The sequence below is a fragment of the Urocampus carinirostris genome, chromosome 8, assembly GCF_059441175.1.
Source record: "Urocampus carinirostris isolate Australia breed hairy pipefish chromosome 8, RoL_Ucar_1.0, whole genome shotgun sequence".
Lineage (NCBI taxonomy): Eukaryota > Metazoa > Chordata > Actinopteri > Syngnathiformes > Syngnathidae > Urocampus > Urocampus carinirostris.
In genome coordinates, this window is record NC_142356.1 from 5,362,511 (window position 1) to 5,378,917 (window position 16,407).

At 39.3% G+C, this 16,407-nt stretch overlaps 1 protein-coding gene across 2 annotated transcripts; it reads right to left on the reverse strand.

Annotated features, from left to right (window-relative positions):
• Window positions 1–27: 27 nt before the first annotated feature.
• On the reverse strand, window positions 28–15,656 carry bdh2 (3-hydroxybutyrate dehydrogenase 2). Of its 2 annotated transcripts, XM_088341412.1 has the most exons (11): window positions 15,558–15,656; window positions 13,595–13,685; window positions 11,035–11,113; window positions 9,020–9,116; window positions 7,587–7,695; window positions 3,579–3,639; window positions 3,384–3,497; window positions 595–653; window positions 426–518; window positions 240–315; window positions 28–156 (listed from the first exon to the last, which is right to left on the reverse strand). In XM_088341412.1, exons 2-10 carry the CDS (start codon window positions 13,664–13,666, stop codon window positions 262–264), a joined length of 738 nt encoding a protein of 245 aa, XP_088197538.1. In that variant the 5' UTR covers window positions 13,667–13,685; window positions 15,558–15,656; the 3' UTR covers window positions 28–156; window positions 240–261. The 2 variants fall into 2 exon arrangements, with proteins under 2 accessions (XP_088197538.1, XP_088197537.1); XM_088341411.1 differs by having other exon boundaries at window positions 28–315.
• Window positions 15,657–16,407: the final 751 nt, after the last annotated feature.

Here is a 16,407-nt window from a genome sequence, read left to right on the forward strand (position 1 = left end):
TCTTGGATAGGAGTCACTGACGCCGTGCAATTTGTAGATTGATTTTATTTTTGGATGCAGAGAGGGAGTGGTGTTTTTCCATTGTGGTGGGAGGGGACACAGCAGAGTTGTCCTTCTAAATATTACATCTTTCTTGGGATTGCAGAGAATCCTCCCCTTAGGGTTTGATTCATTTAAAATCACTAACATAGTACAGGTGCAAATATATGAATAATCATCAGATCAACCTGAAGATTTACTTTTTCATTTGCTCCATTCTCTTCAGAGCCTCCAACCTCCGTCAATGATTTGTTCCGTGCCGGTCACGTATGCAGACTGTGCAAAAAAAATTAAAAATGCTGAATCAGAATTTTCCAGCTACAGACAGTCTGCAATGTTTTTTCATAAACACTTGTCCTATGATCTTTTTTTTGATCAATTATCACCTCATCCGATGCCAAGTAGACACACAGGTAAGCCACCTCTTCGGCTGTGCACATCCTTCCTGTTTTTTGCCTTGCCATGAAATCCTTGTAAGCCTAAACAGAGATTGCCAAACAATATGGACCCATATGATAACGACACAATAATAAGAATAAATAGGGTCAGGAATACCTTTTCCGGGTCCGGTTGAGCTTGTATGCGACCTCTCAGTGATGGCGTGTCAACAGTACCTGAGGAGAATTGTTGCTCACATAGCTTCAAAATTGATATTTCTTGGACTGAAATATATTTTTTAATATATTGCATTGCATAGTCTGAACAAACGTCTGCCGGGACGCCCGGGGCGTGCATCTTTTATGTCGGGCGTACAACTTACAAACATCTCCGCCCGGATGGCCAACAACTTTTTCGAGAAAAAAAAGAAAAAAAAAAAAACAGAAAGATTTGTTTTCAAATCAAACGTTTGCTTTGTTCGGATTTTGAAATCTTCGTTCGGTTTGGAAATTTAGGAATTTCGGTTTGTTTGGCAATTTTCATACTCGACAGCTAATCAGAAGCCTGCGTCGAATAACTTCGTGCTTCCAGACTTTCCCGAGCATTATAAGGTTGTGTATTTGCATATCAAAGTAGACGCACAGAGGACACAAGATAAATGGATGAGTGGTTGGGAATCAAGCCAAACCGCAGCTCCAGAAGAAATATTCAAAAGAAGCTAACAAAATTGATGACGCTACAAAACGTAAAAATACATTAAAAGCATCGTGGAAAGAGGAGTTCACGTGGCTTGTAGCAGACGACGCAATGCAAACATTGCACGAATGAAGATGAGTAAATACAGGTACATACTGATGGCAGATGGAAAACAGCCATGTCATATACACGCAATGAATGTTAGAAGTAGATTTATAATAAACTTAAATATCAATTGCTGTTCTGTTATACATTCACATTTTCAATCCCAAACACTTTGCAACAATGAGTTTTCTTGCAATGAGTCTTATTGCGTTTCAAGTTGTGAAATATGGGGCAGGCAACTTTTCAGGGTTGTATGCCCTGGTGTCCGATAACTTTTTCTCATGGGTTTCAGACACTGTGTATTGTATATGTATTATCAAAAACAACATCTAATTTATTAGGGATGCATGACAGCCGTTTTTCTCTCACAGGTATTTATAAAATTCTGCTTCTCGAGACCAACACAGAACACTTTTTTTAACTGCATGTATATTTTGAAAAAAAAAAAAAAAAAAACACAAAATTTAATAACTTATATGAGAGTCTTTTGGTTTGGTAAACAGATAGTTTGAGAGAATAGCTGTTTTTCAATGAATTATCAATACTGATCTCTATAGTAATTTTGTTTTTTTATAAACACCATAACACTGATATAATATTCCAAAAAGTGTGAACGCTATAGAGTGGTATCAAGTGTTTGTAGTTGACGGTTTGATAACCATTTATGATCGTATTGTCCTTTTCGAGCTTTTGATATTTTCTGCAATAAGATTTTATTGGTGAAATGTATGGTAGCTGTCCCCATCACTTGTTTTTTTTTTGATTGTAGTTCATAGTTGATGAAGAATGGTTGATCCTTGTGGTAAAAAGTTGAAGTCTTGGATGTCCTCAGGCCTTTCCACGTGTTGCTCACATTCATTTTCTTAGTTTATTGATGAAGAAGAATAGTGATGGATAAATACCGTAAACTTTCAACCCTGCGGCTTATTCAGAGATGCGGCCAATTTATGTCATTTTTCTAACGGGCCGCCAGCGGCGCTCGAGTACAAAAGGGAAGATTTAGACCGGTGGAATACATGTACCGAGGAAGATCACAACTTATGAGCGTAAACATTCCCTCAACGTGCAATTTGCACAAAATAAGGCTCATGACGCAGCCACCATGATAAACGCAAACGGGCATATTACTAGGATGCATCGAAGCAAGGGAGCGTGGAACGACGTCATCACAACAGAATTTCCTTCTGACATTGAGAAAGACAACCTAAATGTCTTTACCAAGAAGGAAGAAGCGGATGGTCTGTCATGTCTCTTACGAGTTCGGCTCCAATTTCCTAAACAGACTGGTTTGCAGGTATGCGAGCGTCTTTTTAGTAGCGTGAGGCTACCTCCCAAAGGCACGGTTTAGGATGAAAGTTATATTATTATTATTAAAGCTTTGAAAACTCTCTCGATGTACCGTCTTTCTTTGTAAATATGTGTAATATGTATTTGCAACTGTATATTTTTGTAATGTATTTATTTGAGACACTTATTCTGCACGAGCAAATTAAAAAAAGAGGGGCGGAGCAAACGCCAACGCTGATGGGAAAGTGGGGACCGGTAAAGGTGAGTTTTTGTGGACACGGCTGACAATAATGGATATATTTTTTTCCCACCCTTACCTTTGGAAATATACACTTGTTTTCCTTGGATTACTATCAACGGGCACCCAGAATCTGCAGGTCTGCAACAAATTTCAAGTACCTATATCATTTTGCGTTCATTTTGGCGGCTGTGATTTTTAGACTGTGTGCTTCAATGAAGGACATTTAGTTTCAATCGCGGGACTTGAAGTTTGGCTTGGATTAATTTCGTGTTTGTTTGATGTGGGTGCATGCGGCTTATATACAGGTGCGGCTTGTGTATGGACAAAATCGGTTTTCCCCTTAAAATGTGATGGGTGCGGCTTATCAGGTGCGCTCTATAGTCCGGAATTTACGGTAGGTCAGTTATACGATTTAAATGTCTATCCATGCTGTATATTTGGACTAGTGTAAAATGACAGCTCAGTTGGATATTAAAAACAATGTTGGGCGAGTCATTAATCTTGGTGTGGCACAATGATTTACAAGAAAATTTGAAAGCGGCACTCTATACCGAAAAGGTTGCTGACCCCAGCTCTAAGAACATTCACAGGGCACTTGGATATTTTTTTCTGATCTATTGAACGTCAACCGACTTACCAGGACAAACACAGTTACAGCGAATGCCTTGCTGGATGTAATCGGCGGCAACGGATTTGGTGAGGCCGATGACGGCCGCCTTGGAGGTGCTGTAGACGCATCGGTTGACCACACCTGCGGCCAGGAAGCATATGTCGCCCGCAAAGCCGTTAGCTAAGAGGATTAGCGCGGTAACTTTAAAGAAAGCGGCTTCACCTTTTATACTCGATGCCACCGATGCCATGTTGATGATATTTCCGCGTTTTTTTGCCAGCATCTGTAAAGAAGAAAAAAAAATAGGATTGAATGAAATATCCTGTCGGTTAATTTTTTAATGAGTATTGTTAAAATCATTTCATGTGTATGACTTTCGGCAAAATTGGTGTTGAGTGTGTTTTTCTACTGCTCGCAAGGGCAAATGCTTATAAAGCCAACAGAATTATAATTTTAATGATTAAACACTTGGAAAGAAGAACGCTTATAAATCTGGGGTTGGTTTATTTTGATGAATACTTGCAAAAAAGAATGCTCATAATCAGTGTTCCCTGTAATTTTCCACGGGTCTGAGCGTTCACACAAAGTCGGTGAGCACCGCTTGAAACAACAGTGAGCAACGGCAATCCCAAGTGTGGCAAGATAATTAATTATCAAACATGTCCAAAACTTGACATCATGTTACATTTTGCTGAGTTTCCGGCAATGCAAAACTATTTTTCTCTTTTGAATGAATTGACTCATGTACTATTGCAAAGGTTGTACGGCCTAGAAACGCCGTCTGTTCTTACAATTCTTTCACAAGATATCCATTTCTTTTTATTTCCATTTCTTTTTTTGTCGCATAATATTAACATTTTTGGGGGCTTATTTAGTCGGTTGCAACATACAGAACTGTACTTAATCACATTTTTAGTGGAAGTACAATGTTGGCAACAAGATTCACTTGATATAATTGGAAATTATTTGAATGCAACTCAAACTTTCTTCTTTTTTCTGTGTTTTTTTTCTACTTTTTTTAAAATTCCTTTAAAAAATGTCTCATTGTGTTTATTTTTTCCGAGCTGTTACTTTTTTTCTTTTTGTTATTTTTTCCTACGTTTCTTTCTTTTCTTTTTTTCTGGCTTTTTTCTAATTTTTTCCTTCTTTTTTTCTCTTCCTTTTGTTTATTTTTTTCTCAGCTTTTCACTACTTTTTCATTTTGGTATTTTTTTCTTTTTTGTTCTATTCCCCCCTTCTTTTGAGTCATTTTGTGCATAGTTTTACATAATATTTGGTCATGTTGGGACTAACGAAGCAAAAACAACCTGAAGAGCCGTTTAGGACCCAAAAGAGCCGGTTCCTTTTAGTGAGCCGAGCCAAAGAAGCCGGTTCTCGACAAACTAACCTTACCCAACTTCGTTCTACTTCGACTCGACTTCAAAATACCGCATTTAGGACACAACGTCAGGGGAACCGTGTATTTTTACCTTCATGCACTGTACCTTTGACATAATTCGCTTCTTAATGAACAATTTTAAGCCCTGATTTTTGTGAGCTGGCTAGATTTTCTTGTGCGGTGAAAATGTGCTAGCAGTTCGCAATTGCGCACGCGCGCAGCTTAGAGGAACACTGCTCATAATGCAAGGGTCGTGTTTTGTTTTTGACTATTGCACACTTGCGAAAGGCACTGTATGCTTGAAATACCAGAGTTGTTCTAGTTTTAATAATAAATGCTTGCAAAGAAGAATGCTTATAAAGCTTGGTTTAGTCATCAAACACACAGAAAAATGATTATCTTGACAGAGTATTTATCTCATCTCATCAGCTACACCGCTTATCCTAAGTAGGGTCGCGGGGGGGCTGGAGCCCATCCCAGCCATCTCTGGGCAGTGGGCGGGGGACACCCTGAACTGGTTGCCAGCCAATCGCAGGGCACACAGAGACAGACAACTCACTCGCTCATTCACACCTAGGGACAATTTGGACCGGCCAATTCACCTGAAATGCATGTTTTTGGAATGTGGGAGGAAACCGGAGTGCCCGGAGGAAACCCACGCAAGCACGGGGAGAACATACAAACTCCGCACAGGAAGTCTGGAGCTGGATTTGAACCCACAACAGGTTCCCATGACATGAACTGTGCCGCACAAGCGCTAACCACTGCGCCGCCGTGCTGCCCCAGAGTATTTATATTTTTAATTATTGATAGCTTGGAAAGAAAGAATACAGTGGAACATCGGTTCTCGAGCATAATCCGTTCCAGAACCCTGTTCGAAAAACCGATTTGTTCGATCACCAAAATAATTTTTCCCATTGAAAATAATGTAAATCGTTTTCATCCGTTGCAACACCCTGAATATTTACCTTGAATGTTTAACGTAAACATGAAACTAACCCAGGCTAATCGTACGTTCGCGTTATAATCTTTCGTACGGAACATACATGAACGTGTAAAAATAAAAAAATCAGGTCGTTTACAAGTCATTTAGCACCCGGCTCTCCACAACAAGTGGTGAGCGGTTCATTGGAAAGGGGGCTCCGTTCCAACACCCTCAATGTTGGGCTCCGTTCCAACACCCTGAATGTTTAACGTAAACTTAAAGCTAACCCAGGCTAACCGTACATTCGCGTTATTGTAATCTTATGAATAGGATTCCTTACCTTTGTAGTGGTCAGCAGAAGGCGCTCGCACACCTCCTTCATATTTGGCTATTATTTCTTTCTTAAATGCAATAGTTGTACACACTACTTTTCTTTTTTTACCTGTAGCAACTTTGCTGCTTGCACTGACTTTCTTCAGAGGCATAATAAGGGACTAAAACACCCGTACGCCGCTCAGCATCGCACCCTAGCGTACGCACTCACGCATTACCGGCGTTCGAACTCCGATTTTTTGACCGAACGGCGAAGCAAGAATTTCTCAAAATTTTTGGTCGGACACTGATTTGTTCGAACTGAGAGGCGTTCAAAAACCGAGGTTCCACTGTACTTGTAATTTCAGGGTCTGTTTTTTCAGTATTGAATGCGTTGACAAAATTATAACTATAATGCCAGGGTTGTTTAAATAATGTGTATTACAAAGGTTGGTTTATTCTGACGATTAAACGCTTGGGATAAATATGCTTGTAATCCCTGTTTATTTTTAATTTTTAAACCCTGGCAAAGAAGAATGCTTATAAAGCCTGTGTAGTTCTATTTTTAACCGCTGAAGGCCTGCAAAAATTGTGCTTATAACGCCAGTTTTTTTTTAACTCCGACTATTGAACTCTTGTAAAGATGAATGTATATGATTACAGGTTGAGTTTATTTTGACTATTGGATCACTTGCAATAGGTATGCTTACAACGCCAGGGTTGTACTATTGTTCCGGTAATTATTAAACACTTATAAATAAGAATGGTAACAGTTTAATGCTTGAAAAGAATGTAAATGGCAATGGAAAATTATATTATACTGTATGCTAGGATTGTTCTATTTGCTGTTCCTCCTTTCCCACACTCTTTAAGGTTGGTTTACTTTTGTAACTTGGGTGATTTAATATAAAGAAAGGGCTCAGGGGAGGAACTTTATTTAGAACAGGCTGGATTTTACATGCAGCACGGCGGCGCAGTGGTTAGCGTGTGTGCGGCACAGTTCTAAGGTGTTGGGAACCTCCTGTGAGGGTTCAAATCCAGCTACCGGACTTACTGTGCGGAGTTTGTATGTTCTTCCCGTGCTTGTGTGGGTTTCCTCCGGGCACTCCGGTTTCCTCCCACATTCCAAACACCTGCATTTCAGGTGAATTGTCCGGTCCAAATTGTCCCTAGGTGTGAATGAGCGAGCGAGTTGTCTGTCCCAGTGTGCCCTGCGATTGGCTGGCAACCATTTCAGGGTGTCCCCTGCCCACTGCCCGATGATTGCTGGGATTGGGCTCCAGCACCCCCGCGATCCTACTGAGGATAAGCGGTGCAGCTCATGAGATGAGATGGATTTTACATCTTGAGAGTTTTGTCGGGTCCTTTCCTGTTCTCTTTGCAGGCTCAAAATTCAATGATGTCTTCTCTCCTTTTTTTGAGTGTCCGTTAAACTATAAACTAACAAAAATACAAAATTGAATGTTTGATCTATTACGTTTGCTTAATGATTAGGAAACACGGATTATCTGCTGTACAAAAAATGGGCAACAAATAAAAAGAACATGCCAGTTCATTTACAGCGGTAATGGAACAGGATCAAGTGGATTAGGATTTTAGTGAGGTTAAAGTTCACCTTGGGCAGGAAAGCCCTGCACATGAGATACATGCTCCGGACGTTTACGTCCATGGTAAAATCCCAGTCGGACTCTTCGCAGTCCAAGATGGAGCCGTGGTGGACAAACCTGTAATAAGACGTGAAAATAATAATAATAAGAATATATTGCTATTAAATCTTGAACCATTTCACACAATTGAAGTGATACAATTGTATTGTTAATTCCTAGGTGACAGAAAGAACTTTGTTAAGGAGATTTAGCAAAGGGCAAGGAAGGTTAAACCCTGATGTATAGGGATTTTTAATACCGTCCACCCCCGGGATACAGTGTCCTCTCCTTACAATGTGGAATCCGATGTTTCTCGGCCCCTCATCACGGCATTTTCCCCACCATGTGACAACAACAAGCATTCCCAAAAACGTATTAGATACAAACTTTGCAGTGTTTATAGTTGAGACAAGTTACTTCTCTAAAAAGCCGGTCTGCTATTGATTGAAGTTATATAAGACGCTCATCTGTTTTAGGTTGGTGTCACCGCATTATGAAAATGCAGAGATGCAATTGGCTGAACTACTTCCCACAATGCCCCCTTTCTCGTTCTTTGTTTGGTTCAGAACCTTATGTAAACATTTTGATTTTTTTTGCTATGAGTCCAAAAACTTGCAGTGATGCTAGAGGGAGAAGTAAAAACATGCTAACCATGGATACAAAGCTTGTGGTTATGTAAACATAAGTAGGAGGCACACAAATGTCTACCCTAGCTAAGGAATATGGCTCTAACCAGTCGATAATCAGGTCAACTATTGAAAATAAGGATTCGATAAAAGCAACAGTCTTCTAGTCAAGTCAAGTCACATTTATTTATATAGCCCTTAATCACAAAAATGTCTCAAAGGACTGCACAGGATTACAATGACACAATTACCTGATCTTTAACCAACATGCGGGCAAGGAACAACTCAAAACCTCAGCGTGAGGAAAAAGAGAAACCTTGAGAAAGGACCTCACAAGTGGTAATCCCCCTTTCAGGATGAATCACAATTAGCATTACTATACTATATTCTAATGGCATGAAAATACTCATAGTTTTAAAAATCAATTTTGATTCGATCCGTTTGTCTCTTTCGCCCTCTGCATCCACCCACTAACTCCACCATACCAACTCAAGATACATTGCAACACAAGTTAATTTCCTTGCTTCCCCCCTCCTACGTTCTTTTTGTATATTATATCCAAGTAGTAGTTACCATATTTATTTTTTTAATTTTTATTGTTTTGATCTGGGATACCGGGGTTGGGAACACATTAGCAAATTACCATTGGTTTTAATCCCCCCCGCTATACTGTAATTTCACATTGCGATTATCACCTCATAATGGATTAATGTCTTATTCCGAGAGTTTATTGTATGTATGTATGTATATATGTGTGTATATAAATCGTAAATTACCCTGCGACATTGAATAAGACATCAATGTGGTCATGTTCCTTGGCTAAGGCTTCCACTTGGTCCTTCTTGGTCACGTCCACAACTTTGGTCTTAATTCCTGCCCGGGAGAAGAAAATGGAGAAAGATATTTAAGTAATTGCAATGGAGAAGAAAGAGTGATTACAGTACGGTAACCAGAACTCTCAAATGAAGCAACACGAAAAAAATTAAAATGAGTAACCATGCAAAAATGCAAACGACATAATTATGTATTTTTAATATTTGATTAAAAAATATTCTGTGAAACGAATGTTATATTTAGTAGACAAACCTCCAAAAAATATTAAAATGGTTAAATTCAGCACGTCATATAGCATTTAAGATGGCCAAAATGTTATTACAGTATATCTATCACTCTAATCCACATGTGTCAAACAGGCGACCCGCGGGCCAAATCAGGCCCGCTAAGGGATTGAATCCGGCCCGCGAGACAATACTCAGAGAAGCGCAGGAGAAAAACAAGCTGCAGGTTGAAATATGTCAACTTGATGTTGCCAAAGCCAGGTGCCTCTCACAAAGACACTGTATTTGTATTTATTTCTCTCTCTCCCTTTCTCTTTTTCTCTTTTTTTTCTTTCTCTTTTTCTTTCTCCCTTCTGTTTCTCCTTTCCCGTTCTGCTTTCTCTTTCTCCTTTCTCTTTTTCTTTCTCTTTCTCTCTCTCTCTTTCCCTCTTTTCTCCACCCCTTTTCTCCCACTCTCTCTATCTCGTTCACTCTCTGTGTCTCTTTCTCTTCCTTTGTTGCTCTTAGTCTCTTTCTCTCTCTGTGTCTTTTAACCTCTTTTGCTCTAACTTCCTTTTTTCCTTTCCTACCCTTTGCACTTTCTTTTCTCTTTTCTCTCCTTCTGTCTTTCTATTTCTCTTTGGATTTCTTTCTTCCTCTCCCTTTCTTTTCCCCCTCTCATGAAATTTTATCTTTTGTTTCGCCCTCTCTCTCCCTCTCTTTTTTCTTTCTTTGTCCCGCCCTCTCTCCTTTTCCCTCCCTCTTTCTCTTATTTCTTTCTCTCTTTTTCTTTCTCTTTAATCTACTAGTCCGGCCCTCGACAGAATGTTTGTTCTATCGTGTGGCCCCCGAGTTAAAATGAGTTTGACACCCCTGCTCTAATCATTTTTCAAAACTGTTTTTACATCAAGTTAAAATGTCTTTTTGAGAACAAAGGACTTAAAAATGCTCCATAATAATTATATTGTGTTAATAATTTATACGATTTTAAATAAAAGTCTATGAATGTTAGTAGGCTTTTGAATTACACCCCCCCCCACTCCTAAAATAGTTTAATCCAACCTGTCATATAGCATTTAAAATTACCAAATGCTAATGCTCATACCAATGTATTCATTTGGAATCTTTATAACATCAAGTTAGAGATTAATCTTTCGACACTAATGCGTCGAAATGATTTTTATTTGGTTATTGTTTAATAAAAAATGAAGTCTATGACATTAAAGCAACTATATTTGCTGTATTCGGCTATTAAATTTTATTGTTCATTCCACCCCTCCAAAAAAGAAGCAAAATGGTTTCTTCCAGCTTAATTTATAGCATGCGCGAGATGCTAATGCTAATACCAGTACATTAATTTCAAAATTTTGTTAAACGTCAAGTTAGAGATTTTATTTTTCAGAACAAAGTATTTGATGAGTTCAAATGAGGTAAGTTGATAATGATGATAATTAATATGCATACGAATATTTATAATTGACGAAAAAATAACCAAGGTTTCACGATGTATTCAATCAAACTGATAGCTAGAACCATTTTTTTTGTTAAAAGATATAAGGTTAAAATACAGATACTTTTTTACTGTTTAAAGGGTATTTGACTAAATTACAAATATATCTTTCAATCGGTAACAAAAATGAAGAAAGTAAAATCAAAACTTTTACCGGCCCAGCAGACAAATTAGTATTTTATTACATGCAGTACTAAGAAATAGCCAGCAGGTGGGGCTAATGAACTTTTCTTTAACAGCCTACCTTGAATCCCATCCAGTTCCTTGAGTTTCTCTCCATTTATATCAGTTGCAGTGACTTGAGCGCCCTCTTTTGCAAAAGCCTGGAAATGTCAAACATTGTTCTGGTAAAAAACTAGAATAAAATAAAAATACGTTTTCTTAAATGGATGCTGCTTAATGCTGGGGTAATATATACACGATTTTAGGAAAAAGCCGTTACAAAAAAATATAGCGAGCGATTGAAATGTTGGTCTTGAGCACAGTACACAGTAATACTTCATGAAAAATACATTTTTTTTCGTGGAGTGGAAGACTCTCGAAAGGACACTGGGGACAAGAGCAGCATGAAAAATAATGGGTTGGTAGTACTTTGTTTAGACCCCCAGGATATATAAAATATATAATATAAAATGCGTTTATATTTACAGCATTTTCCTCACTATACGACATCAACAATATTTTATTTTCAAACTTTGTGTTTGTTTGCTATTGGTCGCCATTATTGAAAATGCTCATCTGCTCTCGGTTTGCCCAAGGGCATCATAAAAACCCTGATAACATATTGGGTCAACTACCTCCCATAATGCCTTTCTCTCTCTTTGTGCAGTTCAGAGGACTTTGCGAGTCGACAATGTATTTCTGTATTTTTGGGACTGTGTTTATCTGGTATAGGTCCCAAGCCTTGCGGTGATGCTAAAGAGAAGCAAAAACACAATAACCATGGAATTGAAGCTTGTAATTATCAAGAATTATGAAGGCACAAAAATCAATACACTAGCTAATTTGGCAATTTAAGCTAGGGAATCTTCTGAGGGCATGACAACCCTCACAAGTGGAAGTTTTAAAATCGGTTTTAATTTTATTCTGCCGTCTCCACTCTCCTTTCGCATCCACCCACTAACTGCAGTGTACCAGCTCAAGGCAAGTCACAGCAAAAGTAAATAAAATGTCATTTTCCTATCCATGTTTATTTAATTATAATGTTAATTAATTTATTTTACATATAGGAAATATTTTATACTGTTTTGTTATTTTTAAAGTTTTATCTGGGGTCCCGGGTGTTTCGGAGCAAATTGACATAAAAAATTGAATCCACCGCTAGGCCTGCACAATTTTGTTGAGCCACTAGTACATACACTCTTCCATGAGTTGGTTTGATAATTAGTGGGGAAAAAAATAAAAATACTGATGGCATCATGTCATTATCTGCACCGCTTATCCTCAGTAGGGTCGCGGGGGTGCTGGAGCCCATCCTAACCATCCTTGGGCAGTGGGCAGGGGACACCCTGAACTGGTTGCCAGCCAGTCGCAGGGCACACAGGGACAGACAATTCCATCACTCTTTCACACCTAGGGACAATTTGGACCGGCCAATTAACATGCATGTTTTTGGAATGTGGGAGGAAACCGGAGTGCCCGGAGGAAACCCACGCAAGCACGGGGAGAAAATGCAAACTCCACACAGGAAGGTTCGACTCTATATATATTATGAGTATATTTTCACCATATAAGTTTGGCAGGCAGCACGGCGGGGCAGTAGTTAGCGTGTGTGCGGCACAGTTCTGAGGTCGTGGGAACCTCCTGAGTGGGTTCAAATCCAGCTCCCGGCCTTACTGTGCGGAGTTTGTATGTTCTCCCCGTGCTTGCGTGGGTTTCCTCCGGGCACTCCGGTTTCCTCCCACATTCAAAAAACATGCATTTCAGGTGAATTGGCCGGTCCAAATTGTCCCCATGTGTGACTGAGCGAGTGAGTCGTCTGTCCCCGTGTGCCCTGCGATTGGCTGGCAACCAGTCCAGGGTGTCCCCTGCCCACTGCCCGATGATTGCTGGGATGGGCTCCAGCATCCCCGCGACCCTACTGAGGATAGGCGGTGCAGCTGATGAGATGAGATGAGATGAAGTTTGGCAGGCAGCACGGCGGGGCAGTGGTTAGCGCATGTGCGGCACAGTTCTGAGATCATGACATCAAACCTCCTGTGCAGAGTTTGCATGTTCTCCCCGTGCTTGCGTGGGTTTCCTCCGGGCACTCAGGTTTCCTCCCACATTCCAAAAACATGCATTACAGGTTAATTGGCCGGTCCGAATTGTCCCTAGGTGTGAATGAGCGAGTGAATGGTTGTCTGTCTCTGTGGCTGGAAATCAGTTGAGGGTGTCCCCTGCCCACTGCCCGAAAATGGCTGGGATGGGCTCCAGCACCCCCGCGATCCTACTGAGGATAAGCGGTGCAGATAATGGATGGATGGAAGTTTGGCAGGACGGATAAATAAACCTGTAGGTGGCACGCAGGCTGTAGTTTGACCACCCTAAAACTGAACCATTATGTCTGTGTTAATAATGGGGCAATGTTGAGAAACGCATAAAGGCCACCAGTAATTTTGTTCCCAAGGTCTCTTATTTGTTAAAATGGACCGCTGTTGCACGTTTTATCGCACATAACGGTTTCCTCATTCCTTAACAAAATGGGCCGACATTAATATTGGTGGCGCTACGCGTCGACCGGCATTCGCGGGCCCATTAAATAAACATTTTTGCGCTGATAACGTGGAACGTATCAGTGGGAAATACTTATTAAATCTCATTACTATTGCAGCGGCACGTCCGATCCCCTGCGCGGCGGCTGACAAGACAATCACTTTCCCATCTAAGCGGCCCATGGTGCAATAATTCCGGCAGCTAAAGGAAAGAAAACAAGAGCAGAAAACAACAAAAAAGGTTGGTTTTGGGTTTTTAGGGGATTATGTTGTTTAGTATATAGAAGAACAACAACCCTCAAGAGACAGTGTGTAATGTTTGACCAGGAGATGTTAATGGTTGGCATTTCTATAGCACTTTTCAAGTCAATGAAGACCTCCCAAAGCGCTTTACACTTACCCATTCACTCACACACTCACACACCAATAGGGAGTCAGCCATACAAGGCGCCTCCCTGCTTTTTGGGGGCATTAGGGATTCAGTGTCTTGCCCAAGGACACTTCGACAAATAACACAGAGGAGGCGGGAATCGGACCTACGACCTCATGTTCCCAAGACGAGCACTGTGTAGTGCAACTTAAAAGCAGTGCTCAATTCATTTCTTCCTGAGGTTTTTTTTACAGCCTTTGTAAAGAAAGGAAGAGGGGAAATGGAAAAAGAGAGAAAGGAGAAGAGAAAAGGGGGGAAAGAAATAAGAAAAAGACAGAAAAAAGGGAAAGGTGAAAAAAACAAAGTGGAAAGAAGAGAAAAGGGGGGAAAGAAATAAGAAAAAGACAGAAAAAAAGGGAAAGGTGAAAAAAACAAAGTGGAAAGAAGGGAAAGGGCAAATAAAAAAGGGAAAAAGAAAAAAACAGGAAATCAAAGGAAAATGCAAAAAGAAGAAACGGGAAAGATGAAAGAAAACTGGAAAAAGAAAGATAAAATGGAAGGGAAAAAAAGAAAGGAACCGGGGAGAGAAAAAAGGGGAAAAGGAAGAAGTAACAAAGTAACAAGGGAAAAGAAAAACATGGGGCATAATAAAAAAAAATGGGGGAAAGGGTAAAGAAATAAAAAATTAAAAGGGGAAGAAAAGGAGGAACAAAATGAAAAAAGGTGAAAGGGAAGAAAAAAAGGAGAAAAATTAGGGAGGGAAAAGAAATAAGAAAAAGACAGAATAAAAGGGAGAGGTGAAAGATGAAAGAAAAATGGAAAAAGAAAGATAAAACGGAAGGGGAAAAAAGAAAAGGAACCGGGGAGAGAAAAAAGGGGAAAAGGAAGAAGTACCGAAGAAACAAGGGAAAAGAAAAACACAGGGCAATAGAAAAAAAATGGGGAAATAACAAATGGAAAAGGGAAGGAAAAGGAAAAACAAAAGAAAAAAGGGTGAAAGGGAAGAAAAATGGGGAAAAGTAAATGAATAAAAGAAAAAATGAAGAGAAAGAAAAAAATGAGGGGAAAAGGTAAGAAAAAATAAGAAAATAATGAAGAATTCAATGATGATAAAAATACATACATTAAACAATAGTTTGTGTATCTCGTAATATTAACTGTATCCCATTTAAAAGGTGTAACTTAATTTGGACCATCTCAGGCTTCCATAGTTCGAGATCTCTAACGAAATGCTAAAACATAATATAATGTGCCGCATTTTGTTGTGCCTAGCCAATTAATTATGAACAAAATAGTGCATATTTTAAATTGATGCACAGTGGACACGCAAAAATAGTTAGCGTTTTAGCACGTATGAATATAAGTGAATTTAAATGTAATTTGCACTTTAATCGCTGACTTGACGCGCTTTCTAAGATGCCAAAGTGCAAAGTACGCCACGGCACTAGCCGGAAAGAAACTTGCATATTACTGATTACGTGAATCCAAATAACTTCATTTGTGCCTTTTAATGATCAAAAATGAAATACTCCCACAAAGACATTTGAAATAGCGTGGTCAAAAGTGACAGAGATCGTTCGGGACATCTTGTCACCTTCGAGCGAGTGCAATAAACACGTTTTAACTGCTTAACGCTTAGAAATTTGAATCAAATTTGGTCAAGTTTGGAAACAATTACAAAATAAAACGCTGCTGAAAACTTACCTTTTCTGCAGAATAGCTCCAATAACAATTTCGAAGGGACGCGGCACACGTGACAGGGTCACACTTGTTTCTATTGGCTAATAACCCGGAAGTACTTGCGAATTTGTCAACAAAGGAAAGTTTACTTAAGTAGTCGAATTTAAAAAAGTTATTTTTTTAATGTTCCCCTTTTTCTTTTTTCTTTTTTGATACACTTATTGATATTATTTTCCATAACTGGTCTCATCTCACATTTAAAGTAAAAATTGAATAGCCATATTTGCGTATTCAATGAGTTTATTTAAATAATAACAATAATAATTCAATCCCACCTCATTTATGTAGCACTTTAAGACACTTATCGTTGCACAGTGCTCGACAAGTCATAAATAAATAAATGGTAAATAAATGAATAAAGCATGACATACAAAATAACACAAAACAAAATTAGTCAAAATAAAGTAACTATGTACTATGGTCGACCGATTTACAGGTAGGCTGATTATTTAAGAATTTGACAGATATCGGTATCAGCCTTTTTATCTATTCTGCAGGCCAATTATTTTAGCTCAGATACAGCCAAGCCTTTATCCCCCCTCTCCTGCCTTCTGTCTCACACGCTACCCACCCTGAGCCTTCTGATTGGATCAGCCGCCAGGGTGGCGAAGCTACTGAAGCAAGAATATGAGGTTAGAGCGGAGTCAACGGCGGCTTCTGTGTCTTGTTGGGAATTAAATATCAAAATGTAGCGTTTACCAAATTGTTCGAATGAGTTATCTGACTCCATTTACCAAATACAACCTACATTCACCCAACAATTTATGCGCGCTCGTTTCTTGATGGAAAAGATGAACTGGAAAGCCGACATTTC

Coding starts and splice junctions, on each gene's coding strand:
- bdh2 (XM_088341412.1), bottom strand. CDS start 13,666: ATGGGCCGCTTAGATGGGAAAGTGATTGTCTTGTCAGCCGCCGCGCAG. Junction 3,640..7,586: donor GCAGGGCTTTCCTGCCCAAG/GTGAACTTTAAC, acceptor TCTTCTTTACAG/ATGCTGGCAAAAAAACGCGG. Junction 3,498..3,578: donor GGTGGCATCGAGTATAAAAG/GTGAAGCCGCTT, acceptor TCCTGGCCGCAG/GTGTGGTCAACCGATGCGTC.